Genomic DNA, 21,566 nt, shown 5'->3' on the forward strand with positions numbered 1-21,566 from the left:
GAAAACAGTGCAGCTCTATGGGGAGACTCCACAGGCTTTCGTCGACAGGTTGTGGCCGGTCTACGAAAGGGCCTGTAGTGGGGTTCTTGACCGGGCCCACCTGAACCCTAACGAGCTGGCTCACTGGCTCCGCAGCCTGGTGGCAAACAGCTTACCTGGAGTAAAGGCAAAAGCCCAGGTCTGGTTCGACCCAAGAGATCCCAGAACCACCGAGGAGACAGTGGTCAGACAGTTGACACTGGCTTACCGGAATAGTAGAGGTACAGAGGAGCCCTCCTCTAAAGGGAGGGTCCATGAGATTAAACCCAGCCAAGGCAAGAGAGAGTGGCATCAGGAAGGTGGGAACCCTCCCCACAAAGGGGACGAGTGTTTTGGGTGTGGGAAAAGTGGGCACTGGAGGAAGGACTGTAGGAACCCATGGAAAGAGACTAAGGGAAAGGCCACTTCAGCCCCAGCCCGTAAGGCCGGGGCAGGAACACCAGACTCATATGAGACACTCGTAGCCGCCCTACAGACGCTCATAAACGGACAGGGAGCATTAGCTATCGCAACTGATGCAGTAGCCGGTACGGTAAAACCCTCTACTCCAACCCACCCAGATGCATGACTAGAGCCAGCGCAGCCTGTGTACCTGTGTTCCCTAGAGTACGATGCCTGCAAGAGACCGTGCGTTACGATGGAGGTGGAGAAAGTGAAAGGGATCTACCTGCTAGATACTGATGCTTCCAGCACCCTTGTATATGCAGATAACCCAGCTACCTCACCTCTATCGAACGGGGTCCCGTACAGTCTCGTGGGGTTCACAGGCAATGAGCAAACTGGTTCATTTTCCATCCTGCTCACCATTCAGCTCGGGACACTTAAAACCAAATGGAAGTGTGCCCTGATGAAATGGGAGCAGAAGGGAAAAGGGATCCTGGGGGCTGATTTTATCATTGGCCACCAGATCCTAGTGGATCTCAGGAACCACTGTCTATGGGGAGCCATAGTGACTGACAGGGAAGGTGAGGTGGCGGTGATCCCAGAAAAAGGGGCCAAGGGAACATTGTGTGCCGTGAAGCCAAAGGAGGGTTATGACTTGGAATTACTGGTCAGTAACACCCCAGTGGAGAACCAGGCATATGTACGGGCACACCTTGCAGCATTTGCCATCCACAAACATGACTGTGGTAGGGTAACGGGGGTGGAAGTTAGTATAGAAGGGGACCCCATGGCCCGACCACAAAAGCAATATAACTTCCCCAGGGAGGCAGAGGCAGACCTGACAACAGCGCTGGGATCACTGGTAGAGCAAGGGGTGTTAAGACCGATAGCTACCCATGTGAACTCTCCACTGTGGCCGGTTAAGAAACCGGACAACTCATGGAGGGCCACCATGGACTATCGAGTACTAAATAAGAATATCCCTGCCTGTGCACCCACTGTAGCAACCGTAGCAGATCTTATAGGGAGTATTCCAGCATCTGCGACCACTTTCACGGTGCTGGACATTTAAAATGGGTTCTGGTCCATTCCTTTAAAACAGGGGGACCAGTACATGTTCGCCTTTACCTTTAAGGGCCAACAATACACATGGAACTGTCTTCCCCAAGGCTTCCACAATAGTCCCAGCATTTTTCACCAATGTATGGCGAACTGTTTAAAGGGCTTTAGCAGACCCCAGCAGTTGGTGGAGTATGTGGATGACCTGCTCCTGTTCACCGATCAGGGGGAGGAGCATGGCCCACTGCTGGCTGAGCTGCTGGAGCTGCTAAAAGAAGAAGGGTTTAAAGTAAACCCCAAGAAGGCACAGATCGGCCAGAAGGAAGTCAAATTCCTGGGGCTGACTGTGTGCGCTGGGGAAAGGGTCATAGACAAGGCTAGAAGGGAGGCAGTACAGGAGTTACCAGCCCCCAACACAGTGACAGGGGTAAGATCCTTTCTAGGGCTCACCGGGTACTGCAGAGACTTCATTGAGGATTATGCAGCCACCGCAGCCCCTCTGCTCAGGCTCCTACACAAGAGTGTAGAGTGGGACTGGGATGAGGGTTGCGAGGCAGCATTTAATCAGCTCAAGAAGGACTTGCAGACCGCGCCAGCCTTAGGAGCGATAGATGTAGGGAAGGAGTTTTTCCTGGAGGTGGCAGCCAGCGGGGACAGTTTGAGCTCAGTGCTGCTTCAAGAGCGGCACGGCCAGCTGAGACCGGTGGTTTACTCCTCCAGGATCCTCACAGATGTGGAGAAGGGGTAACTCCAACTGTGAGAGACACCTCCTAGCCACACATTGGGCAGTGAAAAGATCCTTGATCTTCACGGGAGGGTCTCCTCTAACACTCCTAACCCACCACACACCTACTCAGATGCTCCGAGATGGGAGGATTAAGGACCCTGCTCCTCTCCCAGATGGACCTCAGAGTAGAAGGCCCCCGCGAGCCAAGGCTCGCAGCCAACCTAATCTATCCAGGGAAAGCCCATAGGTGCTCCATAGAAGGGTATGAGAGGTAAACATTGGCCTTCGGTCGGGGTTACACCCTACAGGCCGGGACATCTACGTGGACGGGTCCAGCACGGTATCTGCTGGCGAACGACTCACTGGGTGCGGAGTCTACGACCAAAGGGCAGGTATTGCCCTGGCAATCAAGCTCCCCAGCACCATGAGCGCCCAGCATGCTGAGCTGTCTGCCGTAATGTATGTGGTGACCCACCCCGAGGAATTCCCTACCCTATACACGATTTGCTCGGAGAGTATGTTCACCTGCAATTCATGTACGGCGTACCTGGCTATCTGGTCCCGTTGCGGATACACGTCCGCTGACGCGAGACCCCTGGCAATCAAGCCCCTGCTGGAGAAAATCATGACAGCAGTGGGGGAAGAGGGAAAGGTCTACATACATAAGGTGAAGGCCCATTCAAAAACGAACCCTGTGCAGAGGGAAACCAACAGGCTGACAAACTGGCCAAAGAAGGTGCCCACATGGGAAAGTTCTGGGACCCCTATGACACCGGCCGCATAGCAGCGGTCAAGAATAAGAACAGGGCAGTAGAGAATACAGGGATAGCCTTGGCCCCAGACTTAAAAACAGTTCAGGCACAGGACCCAGTCCTGAAAGCTGTCCTGAATGCGCTAGCTAGAGGAGAGAGAGTAGAAGGTCCGTACGGCACAGCAGCCATTACCGTTAAGGAAGGCATGCTGTTTAAAGAGGGACAATGGGTCGTGCTGCAGCAGCACCAGAGGGAATTCCTAAAACTGGCCCATGAGGGTCCAGGAGCGGGACCTCCCGGGCCTGAGACCACCTGGCAACGGATGGAACAGACAGGATGGTGGCCGGGACTCAGGAAGGACATCCGCGAGTTCTGTGCGAACTGCCTGGTGTGTGCTGCGAACAACCCTGACCCCCAGAAAAGGAAGGTGTCCCTAGCACACGTCAGGAGGGTAGAGGGACCATGGCAGTCAATCCAAATGACTACATCGGGCCCCTACCAGGGAGGCTACAAATACTGCCTAGTCCTGTTGAACGTGTTCTCAAAATGAGTTGAAGCCTTCCCCTGCCAAACAGCCACCGCACTAGGGACAGCTAAGATTCTAGTGAGGGAAGTGTTCTCCCAGTGTGGACTCCCACAGGATGTGGAGTCAGACCAGGGGAGCCATTTCACCGGGCAGGTAATGCAGGCAACCCTTAAGGTGCTCGGCATTGAGGGGAAATGGCACGTTGCCCACAATCCACAGTCATCTGGTATTGTGGAGCTTTTAAACCGCACCATTAAAGAAAGGCTGCGGAAGGAAATGGGAGACTCACCCCAAAAGTGGGTGGAGGTCTTACCGTTGGTCCTAATGGGGATCCGAGCCACCCAGTCAAAGAGCACCGGGTATTCCCCATACGAGCTCATGACTGGGCGGATCATGCGGACCCCCACCCATGTCCTAGCCCCGGTGCTCACAGAAGTTCAGCTCAGAGAGGTGAACCGGGACCGGTTTGTCAGGAACCTGTTTGAACACCTCAAACAGATTCACTGGCAGGCTGCTAGTAACATGAGCAAACAGCATCAGGGGAACCGATTGCTGCTAGAACCCAGCAAACACCACGAATGGGAGATAGGGGACCAGGTCATGGTGAGGAACTATGCTCGGGTCGGGGTTTTTGAAGCATTATATATCGGGCCATACAGCATTGTGGACAAGGCAAGCCCGATGGTCTATGCCATAAAGCTGCCCCACTGCACTAAGTGGTTCCACATCAACCAATGCAAGCTATACAACCCAGGGTCAGCCAAGCACAGAGGGCAGCCGGGAGGGGTGAACCGTCCTCAGGACAGGGACCTCCTTTGGCCGCCCCCGACGGTGGAGCGCCCACAGGGAATGTGGCAGGCTCAGAAACCTTGCCTATAGGGGCGGTGAATTGCAGTACTGAAGGGGCTATCCCATCCATCGTTTGGGATTCGGACGCACCCCCAGTAACCCAAGCCCTGAGAAGGACCCTCCGTACACCACGGCCAAAGATACCATGGTCACCGGCATCTGAGCCTCAGCGATTCTACCCTAGGAGAAGGGCAGCCCGACAGGAAAGGTAGAAGGTCAGAAGAACAGAGGCCGCTCAGAGTAGGGACCCCCAGCCAGCTGTCTCCAGCGGTGAGGGACTCACAGGAGCAGTAGCAACGAGCTGTCCCAGAGACAAGGGTCTCCAGCTCACCAGCTGCGGGGCATCCCTAGCATCCAGGTGGTTATCAGGCTGTACAAGGCATGGGCCTGACAGGGACTAACCAGGCCACCCGGAGACGGGTGGCAGTTGTACATAGCTCTAATTTTAGTTTAAGGCAGCTGACTGCACCATTTTACATTTTAAGGTTTAGTTTAGAATTGAGGGTAATGTTGTAGTAATGTTTAGGTGATTATTTTGAGTTTGTCTTGTGTGTCAGCCAGCCTGAGAGCAGTTCTCAAGGGCAGGATCTAGACATTACCGGGTGATGGACAAACCTCAGGAGACCAAATGATGTTGTTTAATTTTAATCTATGTTTTTTTTCCTTCTGTAATGTGGTTGTACGTTGCCTATATGCTGGTGAATATAATGTAACTGAAATGAAGTGTAACTGTGCTGAAATGCAATTGTAGTGATTGAACCCCCTCCAAGCTGGGAGGGTATAAATGTAAAAAGTTTGTACCTGTAAAGGGAAAAGTGTGCATCTATGGTGATGTTGCATAAGTGTAATGCATTTTGGGTATTAGTTTAGCTAATTTACGGGGAAGGTTATCTCTTGGGAGTCAGGAACTTTGCTCACCTCGAAGAATTATACCATAAGTGATATGGTATCACAGGGGGGAATGTAGAATTTACCAATATCTCGCAAAGATTCCAGGTACCCTTCCCCTACGGAGGAGAAAAATCCCTTTCTGGGCTTTTAAAATGAGTTTAAAGGGGCAGACGAACCCTGCGGGGGATAAAAGGGGATGCATTCATGGAGACCCCCCCCCCCCCCCGCAGTGTTTGGACTCATAAGAAAGGGAATTCAAAATGGACCTAAATTACAGAAGCTTGAGATCCCCATAATATCTATGGAAAGGAGCATATCAATTTTAAGATTCTACAACATTTTGGCTGCGAAAAAGAGTTACCAAATACAGGAGGTGGGGCCAACGTCTGAAGCAAATTCGTGTATTAAGGATCCCAGGCTGTCTGGGGGAACTATTCACCCCCTAAGAGATAATCGAATTACCCAATCAAGCACAATGGAAATCATGGTCAGAAAAACTGGACAATCCTAAAACAATGCAAAACCAGTGATAGCACATTTTCACACCCTAATCGAGTTACTGCTGACAAAGGAGACATTTGAAAATCAATAGACAGAACAGTTTAAACAGAGCCCAAGAGATTTGATGGGAGATAACGGAGCCTTTTTTTGGGATATAGCTATCTCCCAGTTTTTACAAGGAGAGCAGCAGCACGCAGACTAGCAGAACAAGGAGAACTAGCAGAACCCAGACTCGACAGGAACACAGACAGAAACAAGCAGCTGGAGCTGGGGAATGAAGAAATGGAGTCGTGAAGGAACCTACAAGAAATCGTCAAGGACCGACCGAGCACGAGGCTCACGAAATGGAAGGTTGTCAGCAAGCAACTTGACAAATCCGGGCTACCACAACCAGTGAAACGACCAACCAAAACCAACTCAGCAAAAACCGAAGAATTGACATTTATTTCCACTCTACAATCTACTTCTGAATGGCCAACGGGTGAGAAATTACCTAAAAGGACTAACTAAAACCAAAGAAAGTGGGTACTTATCCCATACATCCGAAATGCAACTTACCACATCAACGGATGCACCCCAACTGAAGACTACGCAATCCGAAGTCCTCTCCTCCGTCCGGGGTACGGCTCGCCTAGAAGGCCAAGTGCAGCGAACCCCGAAACCGTGATTCACCGGCAACTGTCTAAAGGGATTGGTGAGCATAGCCCCTGAACCCCCAGAGCTATAACTTAGTTAGTTAGGGGAATTGGGAGGGGGGAGGCTGGGATAACTTGTGTAAATGTATCTGCATTCTCCTCTTTGCCCCATTTAGAGTTTAAGCTGTATTCTTTTCCCCACAGGCTGTAATTTGACATTTTATTCAATGTGTTGTACCCTTCAGTGTGTATTGGTCTGTGTGTGTTATTAAAGGTGTGCCTTTTACTTCTTTTTAAACACAATAAAGTCATACCTGCTTCCTACCTTGAAACCGATTGTCTGTCCAAGTCTGTCATCGTCCCTTCATAATTCCAGTGACTAGAACCAAGGGTGTGGGAGCGATTCGGAACCGCTCATATAAGGTCAGAAGGGAAAGCTGACCCCCTGCAAACCACCCCTTACAAGAATGAACATGGAGTAGTGAAGAGGGCCATAACGATCACTGTGGAACGTGAGTGTACAGATACTTCCACATCTCTCACACATGCAATTGCACGCACACACAGGCACACACACATGCATGCACACACTTATGCATGCACACACTTATGCACATACACAAATATGCACTCACATGCACAGATGCACATGCATGTACACATACATGCCCATTCATGCACATTCACACATAAAAGCACACTCACACACAAAGAGACACACGAGCACACACACACCTGTGAGTTGCCTGACCTCCCTCAGTATTGGAGTGTTGGCCTGGATTCTGGGCTTCATGTTGAGACACTGCAAACAAGAGATCACCATGACCCTGGACTGGACGAGAAATGTCCTGCACAGAGAATTGTAGGTTTATCTCTCAATATCCATCGTTTCCTCCCATTGCCCAAACAGAGGGCACATTCCACAAGGTCAAGCAAAGCTGAAGGATAGAAAGTAGGAAACTTATTGATATGTGACATTCTCAGCATCTCTCAAAGGGTTTCACAGTCAATGCAAACTGGCTGCCATGTTTGCTTACATAACAAGTGACAACACTTCAAAACCAACTCATTGGCTATCAAGCCCTTGGGGCCATCCTGAGGACATGAGGGCACTTTCTTTCTTTCTCAAAGGGCAGCGCTTCCACTGGTGGGAGGATGTAATTACAGTGTGACAGTTTACATAGACCGTGTTCATTATAATTGTTGATATCGGAGATATATTGGAGAAAGATGCCTGGAAATGCATGCAGGCATGTGATACAGAGACATGAAGCATGGACTCTTGCTGTGCACTGTGTTTGCTCACAATAATATCTTTATTTGTCTTTAGATGCACCACAGAATCTCTCAATTAATTTTCTTGATACGATTAATAATTCATCGATCAATATCAAAGAAGGGAATTCTGCAGTGGTACTCTGCTCTGTCGAGAGCTTTCCAGCTTCCAACCTGACGTGGCGACATCTTGGTGTCACAATGAACAGAACAAGTTCCAACAACGAGCTGTGGTTGGAGTTTTCTCACGTTACACCCAGGGTCGCTGGAGACTATCAGTGTGTGGCAGAGAATGAACATGGAGTAGTGGAGAGGGCCATAACTATCACTGTGGAACGTGAGTTCACAGATACTTTCACATCTCTCTCAATACAAAAAAATTAATATCGACAGGCGATTGTGGAATTTACAAAGTCTATGAGACACACTCGGCCTCACATAAACACACACATACACTCACCACCTCTCTCTGCTCCTTTAAGAGGCTCCTTAAAACCTACTTCTTTGACTAAGCTTTTGCTCACCAGTCCTAATATCTCCTGAGATGGCTCGGTGTGAAATTTCCTCTGAGTGTCTTAAAGGAGGAGAACGAAGCAGGGAGGTTTAGGCAGGCAATTCCAGGGTCTAGGCAGCTGAAGACACAGGCACCAATGTGGGAACGAAGGGATCGGGGATGCACAAGAGGGCAGAATTGGAGGAATGCAGAGATCTCTGAGGGTTGTAGGAGGTTACAGAGATAGGGAGACATGAGGCCCACGGAGGGATTTGAACACGAGGATGAGAATTTTTAATTTGAGGAATTTCCGGACAGGGAGCCAATGTAGGTTGGGGGCAACACGGGGGTGATGGGTGAACAGGACATAGAAAGGAGCAGCAGAGTTTTCAGATAGCTGAAATTTACGGAGGGTGGATGATGGGCGGGCTGGTCAGGAGAAAAATAGAATTATCTGCTGACTCACCTCTAGTCTTGTTCCAGATTCACCCAAGGATACGACGGTGGCCATCAATGGAGCCATGAGTGGAATAAGAGAGGGAAGCAACATCACGTTAACCTGCTCCAGCAAAAGCGTCCCCCCTGCATCTAGTTATGCCTGGTTCAGGATCGACGGAAACACGAGCGTCCAGTTAAACACAAGTGCTCGGTCCATCCAGTTTGGTCCCGTTACACGGGAAACTGATGCCAGTTTCTACTGCACAGCGAGAAACCCACTGGGTAATGGCACATCCACCATTGTACAACTGAGTGTGGATTGTAAGTAGTTTACTCTATCTGCCTTTTATTAATAAGAAGACACTGTGAAGAGCATACTTCCTGTCATCATCTTTCCAGCATCCACTTTTCCCTTGAGCCTGCTCCGCCATTCAATAAGATCATGGCTGATCTGATCTTGGACTCAGCTCCACTTCCTTGCCCGCTCCCCAAAACCATTTATTCCCTTATTGCTCAAAAATCTGTCGATCTCCACCTTAAATATATTCAATGAACCAGCCTCCACAGCTCTCTGGGGCAGAGAATTCCTTAGATTTACAACCCTCTGAAAATAAATTCCTCTTCATCTCAGTTTTAAATGGGCGGCCCCTTATTCTGAGACTATGTCCCCTTGTTTTAGTTTCCCATATGAGTGGCAATATCCTCTCTGCATCCACCCCCAACCTACTCAACCTATCTTCATAAGTCAACCCCCTCATGTCCGGAATGAACCTAGTGAACCTTCTCTGAATAGCCTCCAATGCAAGTATATCATTCCCTAAATACAGAGACCAAAACTGTACGCAGTACTCTAAGTGTGGCCTCACCAATACCCTACACAGTTGCAACAGGATTTCTCTGCTTTTATACACTATCCGCCTTGCGATAAAGGCCAACATTCCATTTGCCTTCCTGATTACTTGCTGGACCTGCATACTAACTTTTTGTGTTTCATGCACAAGGACCTCCCCAGGTTCCTCTGTACTGCAGCACTTTGCAATTTTTCTACATTTAAATTATAATTTTCTTTTCTATTTATTCTGCCAAAGTGGATAACCTCACAATTTCTCACATTGTACTCCATCTGTCAAATTTTTGTCCACTCACTTAGCCTGTGTATATTCCTTTGTAGATTTTTTGTGTCCTCACAATTTGCTTTCCCACCCATCTTTGTATCATCAGCAAACTTGGCTACATTATACTCGGTCTCTTCATCCACATCATTAATATTGATTGTAAATAGTTGAGGCCCTAGCAATGATCCCTACGGCATCCCACTTGTCGCTATTTGCCAACCGGAAAATGACCCATTTATCCGGACTCTCTGTTTTCTGTTAGTTAGCCAATCCTCTATCCATGCTAATATATTACCCCCAATCCTGTGAACTTTTATCTTATGTAGTAACCTTTTATGTGACACCTTATTGAATGACTTCTGAAATTCCAAATACACCACATCCACTGGTTCCCCCTTATCCACCCTGCTTGTTACATCCTCAAAGAACTCCAGCAAATTTGTCAAAATTGATTTCCCTTTCATAAAACCATGCTGATTCTGCTTAATTGAATTATATTTTTCCAAATGTCCCGCTACTGCTTCCTTAATAACAGACTCCAGCATTTTCCCAGTGACAGATGTTAGGCTAACTAGTCTATAGTTTCCTGCTTTTTGTCTGCCTCCATTTTTAAATAGGGGCATTACATTTGCAGTTTTTGAATCTACTGGGACCTCCCCAGAATTTAGGGAACTTTGGTAGATTATAACCAAAGCATCCACTGTCTCTGCAGCCACTTGTTTTAAGACCGTAGGATGCAAACCATCAGGTCCAGGGGACTTGTATGCCTTTACTCTCATTATTTTACCGAGTACTACTTCATTAGTGATAGTGACTGCAGTAAGTTCCTCCCTCCCTATAGCCCCTATAGCCCCTTGATTATCCACTATTGGGATGTTTTTGGTGTCTTCTACCATGAAGATCGATACAAAATATTTGTTCAACGTCTCAGCTATTTCCCTGTTCTCCATTATTAATTCCCCAGTCTCATAAGAACATAAGAACATAAGAATTAGGAACAGGAGTAGGCCATCTAGCCCCTCGAGTCTGCTCCGCCATTCAACAAGCTCATGGCTGATCTGGCTGTGGACTCAGCTCCACTTACCCGCCCGCTCCCCAGAACCCTTAATTCCCTTATTGGTTAAAAATCTATCTATCTGTGACTTGAATACATTCAATGAGCAAGCCTCAACTGCTTCCTTGGGCAGAGAATTCCACAGATTCACAAACCTCTGGGAGAAGAAATTCCTTCTCAACTCGGTTTTAAATTGGCTCCCCCGTATTTTGAGGCTGTGCCCCTTAGTTCTAGTCTCCCCGACAGAAGTGGAAACAACCTCTCTGCCTCAATCTTGTTTATCCCTTTCATTATTTTAAATGTTTCTATAAGATCACCCCTCATCCTTCTGAACTCCAACGAGTAAAGACCCAGTCTACTCAATCTATCATCATAAGGTAACCCCCTCATCTCCGGAATCAGCCTAGTGAATCGTCTCTGTACCCGCTCCAAAGCTAGTATATCCTTCCTTAAGTAAGGTGACCAAAACTGCATGCAGTACTCCAGGTGCGGCCTCACCAATACCCAATACAGTTGCAGAAGGACCTCCCTGCTTTTGTACTCCATCCCTCTCGCAATAAAGGCCAACATTCCATTCGCCTTCCTGATTACCTGCTGCACCTGCAAACTAACTTTTTGGGATTCATGCACAAGGACCCCCAGGTCCCTCTGCATCGCAGCATGTTGTAATTTCTCCCCATTCAAATAATATTCCCTTTTACTGTTTTTTTTCCCAAGGTGGATGATCTCACACTTTCCGACATTGTATTCCATCTGCCAAACCTTAGCCCATTTTCTTAACCTATCTAAATCTCTTTGCAGCCTTTCTGTGTCCTCTACGCAACCCGCTTTCCCACTAATCTTTGTGTCATCTGCAAATTTTGTTACACGACACTCTGTCCCCTCTTCCAGGTCATCTATGTATATTGTAAACAGTTGTGGTCCCAGCACCGATCCCTGTGGCACACCACTAACCACCGATTTCCAACCCGAAAAGGACCCATTTATCCCAACTCTCTGCTTTCTGTTAGCCAGCCAATACTCTATCCATGCTAATACATTTCCTCTGACTCCGCATGCCTTTATCTTTTGCAGTAACCTTTTTGTGTGGCACCTTATCGAATGCCTTTTGAAAATCTAAATACACCACATCCATCGGTACACTTCTATCCACCATGCTCGTTATATCCTCAAAGAATTCCAGTAAATTAGTTAAACATGATTTCCCCTTCATGAATCCATGCTGCGTCTGCTTGATTGCACTATTCCTATCTAGATGTCTTGCTATTTCTTCCTTAATGACAGTTTCAAGCATTTTCCCCACTACAGATGTTAAACTAACCGGCCGATAGTTATCTGCCTTTTGTCTTCCCCCTTTTTTAAACAGAGGCGTTACATTAGCTGCTTTCCAATCCGCTGGTACCTCCCCAGAGTCCAGAGAATTTTGGTCGATTATAACGAATGTAATATAACTTCCGCCATCTCTTTTAATCCCTGGGATGCATTTCATCAGGACCAGGGGACTTGTCTACCTTGAGTCCCATTAGCCTGTACAGCACTACCCCCTTCGTGATAGTGATTGTCTCAAGGTCCTCCCTTCCCACATTCCCGTGACCAGCAATTTTTGGCATGGTTTTTATGTCTTCCACTGTGAAGACCGAAGCAAAATAATTGTTTAAGGTCTCAGCCATTTCCACATTTCCCATTATTAAATCTACCTTCTCATCTTCTAAGGGATCAACATTTACTTTAGTCACTCTTTTCCATTTTATATATCTGTAAAAGCTTTTACTATCCGTTTTTATGTTTTGCGCAAGTTTACCTTCGTAATCTATCTTTCCTTTCTTTATTGCTTTCTTAGTCATTCTTTGCTGTCGTTTAAAATTTTCCAAATCTTTTAGTTTCCCACTAACCTTGGCCACCTTATACGCATTGGTTTTTAATTTGATACTCTCCTTTATTTCCTTGGTTATCCACGGCTGGTTATCCCTTCTCTTACCGCCCTTCTTTTTCACTGGAATATATTTTTGTTGAGCACTATGAAAGAGCTCCTTAAAAGTCCTCCACTGTTCCTCAATTGTGCCACCATTTAGTCTGTGTTTCCAGTCTACTTTAGCCAACTCTGCCCTCATCCCACTGTAGTCCTCTTTGTTTAAGCATAGTACGCCTGTTTGAGACACGACTTCCTCACCCTCAATCTGTATTACAAATTCAACCATACTGTGATCACTCATTCCAAGAGGATCTTTTACTAGGAGATCGTTTATTATTCCTGTCTCATTACACAGGACCAGATCTAAGATAGCTTGCTCCCTTGTAGGTTCTGTAACGTACTGTTCTAAGAATCAATCCCGTATGCATTCTATGAATTCCTCCTCCAGGCTACCCAGTGCGATTTGATTTGACCAATCGATATGTCGGTTAAAATCCCCCATGATTACTCCCGTTCCTTTTTCACATGCCTCCATTATTCCCTTGATTATTGCCCGCCCCACCGTGAAGTTATTATTTGGGGGCCTATAAACTACACCCACCAGTGACTTTTTCCCCTTACTATCTCTAATCTCCACCCACAATGATTCAACATTTTGTTCATTCGAGCCAATATCATCTCTCGCAACTGCCCTGATATCATCCTTTATTAACAGAGCTACCCCTTCTCCTTTCCCTTCTTGTCTATCTTTCCGAATCGTCAGATACCCCTGTATGTTTAATTCCCAGTCTTGGCCACCCTGCAACCACGTTTCTGTAATGGCCACCAAATCATAACCCTTTGTAATGATTTGTGCTGTCAACTCATTTACTTTATTTCGAATGCTGCGTGCGTTTAGGTAGAGTGTTTTAATACTAGTTTTTAAACCATGATTTTTAGTTTTGACCCCTCCTGCAGCCCCTTTATATTCAGTGGGCCTTTTTGTTTTTTGCCTTGGGTTTCTCTGCCCTCCACTTTTACTCATCTCCTTTCTGTCTTTTGCTTTTGTCTCCTTTTTGTTTCACTCTGTCTCCCTGCATTTGTTCCCATCCCCCTGCCATATTAGTTTAACTCCTCCCCAACAGCACTAGGAAACACTTCCCCTCGGATATTGGTTCTGGTCCTGCCCAGGTGCAGACCATCTAGTTTGTACTGGTCCCACCTCCCCCAGATCCGGTTCCAATGACCCAGGAATTTGAATCCCTCCCTGCTGCACCACTGCTCAAGCCACATATTCATCTGAGCTATCCTGCGATTCCTACTCTGACTAGCACATGGCACTGGTAGCAATCCTGAGATTACTACTTTTGAGGTCCTACATTTTAATTTAGCTCCTAGCTCCTTAAATTCGTCTCGTAGGACCTCATCCCTTTTTTTAACCTATATCGTTGGTACCAATATGCACCATGACAACTGGCTGTTCACCCTCCCTTTTCAGAATGTCCTGCACCCGCTCCGAGACATCCTTGACCCTTGCACCAGGGAGGCAACATACTATCCTGGAGTCTCGGTTGCGGCCTCAGAAACGCCTATCTATTCCCCTTACAATCAAATCCCCTATCACTATCGCTCTCCCACTCTTTTTCCTGCCCTCCTGTGCAGCAGAGCCAGCCACGGTGCCATGAACTTGGCTGCTGTTGCCCTCCCCTGATGAGTCATCCCCATCAACAGTACTCAAAACGGTGTATCTGTTTTGCAGGGGGATGACCGCAGGGGACCCCTGCACTACCTTCCTTGCACTGCTCTTCCTGCTGGTCTTCCATTCCCTAGCTGGCTGTGGACCCTTCACCTGCGGTAAGACCAACTTGCTACACGTGCTAATCATGTCATTCTCAACATCGTGGATGCTCCAGAGTGAATCCACCCTCAGCTCCAATTCCGCAACGCGGTCCGTCAGAAGCTGGAGGCGGATACACTTCCCGCACACGCAGTCGTCAGGGACACCGGAAGTGTCCCTGAGTTCCCACATGGTACAGGAGGAGCATATCACGTGACCGAGCTCTACTGCCATGACTTAACCCTTCGATACACTTAAATTGGCAACAACAATGCTGAAGTTTACTCACTGATATAGAAGAGAAAAAAGAAAAACTACTCACCAATCACCAGCCATTCACTTACCCCCTTGGCTGTGACGTCAGCTTTCTGTTTCTTTCTACTTCTTTTTTGCCTTCTCCCTGTAGCTGCACAAGCTGGGCCTTTATAGGCCTCTCGCCGACCCCGGAACTCACGCCTCAGCATCCTCTAGGGGACCAGCATTTATTTTAGCCACTCATTTCCTTTTTATGTACCTTTTATATTCTGTGCTAGTTTACCATCATAATCTATCTTCCCTCTCTTTATCATTTTTTTAGTCGTTCTTTGCTGGCTTTAAAAGTTTCCCAATCCTCTGGCCTCCCACTAGTCTTGACCATATTGTATGCCCTTGTTTTCATAAGAACATAAGAAATAGGAGCAGGAATAGGCCATACGGCCACTCAAGCCTCCTCCGCCATTTAATACGATCATGGCTGATCCAATCATGGACTCAGGTCCATCTCCCTACCCGTTCCCCATTACCCCTTATTCTCTTAGCGGTTAAGAAACTGTCTATCTCTGTCTTAAATTTATTCAATGACCCAGCTTCCGCAGCTCTCGCAGCAAATTCCACAGATTTACAACCCGCTGAGAGAAGAAATTCCTTCTCATCTCAGTTTTAAATGGGCGGCCCTTTATTCAAAGAATATGCCTCCTAGTTCTATCAGTGGAAACAATGCATCCACCTTGTCAATCCGCCTCATAATCTTATACATTTCAATAAGATCACCTCCCATTCGTCTGAATTACAATGAGTAGAGGCCCAACCTTCTCAACCTTTCCTCATGAGTCAACCCCCTCATCTCCGGAATCAACCTTGTGAACCTTCTCTGAACTGCCTCCAAAGCAAGTATATCATTCCCTAAATACAGAGACCAAAACTGCATGCAGTATTCCAGGTATGGCCTCACCAATACCTGTATAACTGTAGCACGACTTTCCTGCTTTTATACTCCATCTCCTTTGCAATAAAGGCCAAGATTCTATTGGCCTTCCTGATCATTTGCTGTACCTGCTTTCTATCCTTTTGTGTTTCATGCACCAGGACCCCCAGGGTCCCGCTGTACTGCAGCACTTTGCAATTTTTCTCCATTTAAATAATAACCTACTCTTCGATTTTTTTCTGCCAATAACCTCACACTTTCCAACATTATACTCCATCTGCCAAATTTTTGCCCACTCACTTAGCATGTCTATGTCCTTTTGCAGATTTTTTGTGTCCTCCTCACACATTGCTTTTCTTCCCATCTTTGTATCATCAGCAAACTTGGCTACGTTATACTTGGTCCCTTCATCCAAGTCGTTAATCTAGATTGTAAATAGTTGGGGTCCCAGCACTGATCCCTACAGCCCCCACTAGTTACTGATTGCCAATCCGAGAATGAACCATTTATTCCGACTCTCTGTTTTCTGTTAATTAGCCAATCCTCTATCCATGCTAATATATTATCCCCAACCCTGTGAACTTTTATCTTGTGCAGTAACTTAGTAACTTTTTCTGTGACACCTTGTCAAATACCTTCTGGAAGTCCAAATACATCCACTGATTTCCCTTTATCCACTCTGTTCGTTAGATCCTCAAAGAATTCCAGCAAATTTGTCAATCGTGACTTGCCCTTCATAAATCCATGCCGACTCTGCCTGACTGAATTTTGCTTTTCCAAATGTCCTGCTACTGCTTCTTTAATAATGGACTCCAATATTTTCCCAACCACAGATGTTAGGCTAACTGGTCTATAGTTTCCTGCTTTTTGTCTGCCTCCTTTTTTAAATAGGGGCATTACATTTGCAATTTTCAAATATTCTGGGACCTCCCCAGAATCCAGGGAATTTTGGTAAATTACAACCAATGCATCCCTGCCGCTATTTCTCTTAAGACCCTAGGATGCAAGCCATCAGGTCCAAGGGATTTATCCGCCTTTAGTCTCATTATCCCACTGAGTACCACTTCCTTAGTTATTTTGATTGTGGTAAGTTCCTCCCCCCACTATTGCTCCTTGACTATCCACTGTTGGGATATTTTTAGTGTTCTCGAATGTAAAGATTGATACAATGTATTTGTTCAGTTTCTGTCATCTCCATGTTCCCCATCACTAATTCCCCGGTTTGTCCTCTAAGGGACCAACATTTACTTTAGCCACTCCTTCCCTTTTTATATACCTGTAGAAACTCTTGCTATCTGTCTTTATATTTCATGCTAGTTTACTTTCATAGTCTATCTTCCCTTTCTTTATCATTTTTCAATTTGATACCATCCCTTATTTCCTTAGTTAGCCACGGGTGGTTATCCCTTCTCTTACAGTATTTCCTTCTCATTGGGATATGTTTTTGTTGCGAGTTATGAAATATCTCCTTAAATATCTGCCACTGCTCATCAACCATCTCATACTTTAATTTATTTTCCCAGCCTACTTTAGCCAACTCTGCCTTCATACCTTTGTAGTCTCCTTTATTTAAGCTTAGGACACTGGTTTGAGATCAAACTTTCTCACCCTCCAACTGAATTTAAATTTAATCATGTTATGGTCACTTATTCCTGGAGGATCCTTTACTACGAGATCATTTATTAATGCTGTCTCATTGCACAGCACCAGATCTAAGATAGCCTGCCCCCTGGTTGGTTCCGCAATGTACTGTTCAAGGAAACTATCCAGGATGCACCCTATGAACTCTTCCTCAAGGCTACCCTGGCCAATTTGCTTTGTCCAATCAATATGAATTTTTAAATCGCCCATGATTATTGCCGTTCCTTTTTTACAAGCCTCCATTATTTCTTGATTTATACTCCGTCCAACAGTGTAGCTACTGTTCGGAGCCTATAGACTACATCCACCAGCGACTTTTTCCCCTTATAATTCCTTATCTCCACCCAAACTAATGCAACATCTTGATCTTCTGAGCCAGTATCATTTCTCATAAACGCACTGATCTCATCCTTTATTAACAGTGCTACCCCACCCCCTTTTCCTTTCTGTCTGTCCTTCCGAATTGTCATGGACACTGCCTATGTAAACGTCACGTAATTAAATCCTCCCACTAGTGAATGACTGAAATCGGGGATACTCAGGAGGCCAGAAGTGGAGAAGCGCAGAGATCTCGGAGGGTTGTAGGGCTGGAGGTGGTTACAGAAATCGAGAGGGGTGAGGTGGCCATGGAAGGATTTGAAAACAAGGATGAGATTTTTAAATTTGGAGCGTTGATGGACTAAGAGCCAATGTAGATCAGCAAGCAACAGGGGATGATAAGTGAACGGGACTTATGCGAGTTAGGACTCGGCAGTAGAGTTTTGGATGACCTCAAATTTACGGAGGTTGGAAGATGGTAGCCCAGCCAGGAGAGCATTGGAATAGAGATAATAAAGGCATGGATGAGGGTTTCAGTGTTTGCTTCTATCTTACAGTCTAATGGTGCTATGACATTGCATAATTTATTGTTCTTACTCCCTCAGATAAGCCAGAGATTTCCCCTGAGTCAAAGTGCACTCGGAGGGCCGAGGGCATCACCTGCATCTGTGCAGCCAGGTCCAACCCGCCCGCAGACCTCACCTGGCACCTCCTCCTCACCAACATCAGTGGAAACCAATCGAGTGGCCATTTCGTGGCATGGCAGATCAGCACTGGGCAGCTGGTGACTGGCTCCCTGACCCTGCTTGGACACCAGGGTGAGGAGGAACTGACGGTCTTCTGCTTGGTTAGAAACCGGCACGGAGAGGCCATGTTCAAGGTGTACCTCTGGGTCAAAGGTGAGAGCACTTCTCGGGATCATTCTCCATTCAGCCGCTTAGATACCCAGCTCTGGAATTCCTTCCCTCAACCTTTCTTTTTGCCTCCTTCAAGATGTTCCTTAAAACCCAGCTCTTGGACCAAGCATTTGGTCACCTGTCCTAATGTGATATATGATAAGGCCATCTGCTTAAAATGTGATCGGGTGGACAGATAGAAAGTATTTCCTCTGGTAGGGCTGTCCAGAACAGGAGAGAATAACCTTAGAATTCGAGCTAAACCATTCAGGGGTGATATCAGAAAGCATTTCATCACAAAAGGTAGGGGAAAGCTGGAACTCTTTCCCCCAAAAAGATGTTGAGGCTGGGAGTCAATTGAAAATGAAAATACATTACACAAACTCGGGTTATATTGGAGATCTGTGTTCAGTTCTGGGCACCACATCTTAGGAAGGATATATTGACCTTGGAGGGAGTGCAGCGTAGATTTACCAGATTGCTACATGGAATCCAATGGTTAAATTAGGAGGAGAGATTACACAAACTGATGATACATTCCCTGGATTTTAGAAAATTAAGGGGTGATGTCATCGAAGTTTTCAAGATATTAAGGGGAATTGATAGGGTAGATGGAGACAAACTATTTCCACTGGTTGGGGTGTCTAGAACTAGGGGGCATAGACTAAAAATGAGAGCCAGGCCTTTCAGGAGTGAAGTTAGGAAACACTTCTACACGCAAAGGGTGGTAGTAGTTTGCAACACTTTTCAGCAAATGGCAATTGATGCTAGGTCAATTATTAACTTAAATCTGAGATTGCTAGAATTTTGTTAACCAAAGTTATTAAGGGATTGGTGGCAAAGGCGGGTAGATGGTGTTAGGTCGCAGACCAGTCATGATCTCATTGAATGGCGGAACTGCCTAATGAGGGCCAAATAACCTCCCCCTGACCACATATTTCATCCTATGATCCTACATGGCTCAGTGTAAAACTTTGTCTGATTATGTTCCTGGGAAGCGTCTTGGAATGTTTTAGTGGATTACCGGCACTATATAAATGCAAGTCGTTGGTGTGTAATACAAGGCAGATTGTTGCATCACTCAGCTGCCCAAGCATTGTAGTCCCAGGGATTAGGGACTTCAGTGACATGGAGAGGCTGGAGATGCTGCGATTGTTCTGTAGAAGAGGAGATTAATGAAATAGTAAGGAAGGACATTAGTTTGGATGATGTGGAATCTATATGGATAGAGCTGCGAAACACCAAAGGGCAGAAAACATTAGTAGGAGTTGTGTGCAGACCACCAAACAGTAGTAGGGAGGTTGGAGATGGCATCAAACAGGAAATTAGGGATGTATGCAATAAGGGGACAGCAGTTATCATGGGTGACTTTAATCTACATATAGATTGGGCTAACCAAACTGGAAGCAGTACTGTGGAGGAGGATTTCCTGGAGTGTATAAGGGATGGTTTTCTAGACCAATATGTTGAGGAACCAACTAGAGAGCAGGCCATCCTAGACTGGGGCTTGTATAATGAGAGAAGATTAATTCGCAATCTGGTCGTGCGAGGCCCTTTGGGGAAGAGTGACCATAATATGGTAGAATTCTTTATTGAGATGGAGAGTGACACAGTTAATTCAGAGACTAGGGTCCTGAACTTAAAGAAAGGTAACTTTGATGGTATGAGATGTGAATTGGCTAGGATTGACTGGCGAATGATATTGAAAGGGCTAACAGTGGATAAGCAATGGCGGACATTTAAAGATCACATGAATGATGTACAACAATTGTACATCCCTGTCTGGCGTAAAAATAAAAAGGGGAAGGTGGCTCAACCATGGCTAACTAGGGAAATTAAGGATAGTGTTAAATCCAAGGAAGAGGCATATAAATTGTTCAGAAAAAGCAGCAAACCTGAGGACTGGGGGAAATTTAGAATCCAGCTGATGAGGACAAAGGCTTTAATTAAGAGGGGGAAAATAGAGTACAAGAGTAAGCTTGCAGGGAACATAAAAACTGACTGCAAACGCTTCTATAGATATGTGAAGAGAAAAAGATTAGTGGAAGACTAATGTAGGTCCCTTGCAGTCAGAATCAGGTGAATTCATATTGGGGAACAAGGAAATGGCAGAACAATTGAACAAATACTTTGGTTCTGTCTTCACTGAGGAAGACACGAGTTGTAATGTATGCAAACCTGTAATTACCATGTCTAACCACCAGAAGGTTTAATCCCTGGAGTCCCAAGGGATCCCATAATTCCTTGGGAGCACCTGTATATAAGGAGGCCTCACAGGCTGGAGAGGCACTCTGAGATCTGTAATAAAGGACTACGGTCACACTTACTTTGAGATTGCAGAATCTAGTCTGATTCCTTATCTAAGACATAACAACTGGTGATGAGATACAGATGATGAACCCCAATGCAACAAAGCAGAGAACTTTGTGGGCATCCTGGAGAAATTTTCGGAGGGAGATGATTGGGAAACCTTCATGGAGCGACTTGACCAATACTTCGTGGCCAAAGAGCTGGAAGGAGAAGCGAACACTGCCAAACGAAGGGCGATCCTCCTCACCGTTTGCGGGGTACCAACGTATAGCCTCATGAAAAACCTGCTCGCTCCAGCAAAACCCATAGACAAGTCATATGATGAGTTGTGCACACTGGTCTGGCAGCATCTAAACCCAAAGGAAAGCATTCTGATGGCGAGGTATCGGCTCTACACGTACAAGAGGTCTGAAGGGCAGGAAGTGGCGAGCTATGTCGCCGAGCTAAGGCACCTTGCAGGACATTGCGAATTTGAAGGACACTTGGAGCATATGCTCAGGGACATTTCTGTACTTGGCATTAGCCATGAAGTAATACTGTGCAAACTTTTGATTGTAGAGACCCCAACCTTGAGTTATAGCCCAGGCATTTATCTCCACCAGTGACAATACCAAACAAATTTTCCAGCACACTAGTGCTGCTGCAATACTGTGAACAAAGTAACATTGTTTTCGAATCGAAATGTACATGGCAGGACTTGCGTACCTGTAGCTGCACGTCCGCAGATGACTCAAAGTCCGCCATCAAGGGTG

At 46.2% G+C, this 21,566-nt stretch overlaps 1 protein-coding gene across 1 annotated transcript in view; it reads left to right on the forward strand.

Moving 5' to 3' along the window:
* The window catches only part of LOC139262020 (myelin-associated glycoprotein-like), an 82,033-nt gene that overhangs the window by 47,674 nt on the left and 12,793 nt on the right, over positions 1-21,566 (forward strand). The window contains exons 5-7 of the mRNA XM_070877184.1: positions 7,694-7,975; positions 8,615-8,890; positions 18,214-18,507. Coding sequence (XP_070733285.1) covers positions 7,694-7,975; positions 8,615-8,890; positions 18,214-18,507 — 852 coding nt within the window. The remainder of the gene's footprint in view (positions 1-7,693; positions 7,976-8,614; positions 8,891-18,213; positions 18,508-21,566) is intronic.

The sequence above is a fragment of the Pristiophorus japonicus genome, chromosome 4, assembly GCF_044704955.1.
Source record: "Pristiophorus japonicus isolate sPriJap1 chromosome 4, sPriJap1.hap1, whole genome shotgun sequence".
Lineage (NCBI taxonomy): Eukaryota > Metazoa > Chordata > Chondrichthyes > Pristiophoridae > Pristiophorus > Pristiophorus japonicus.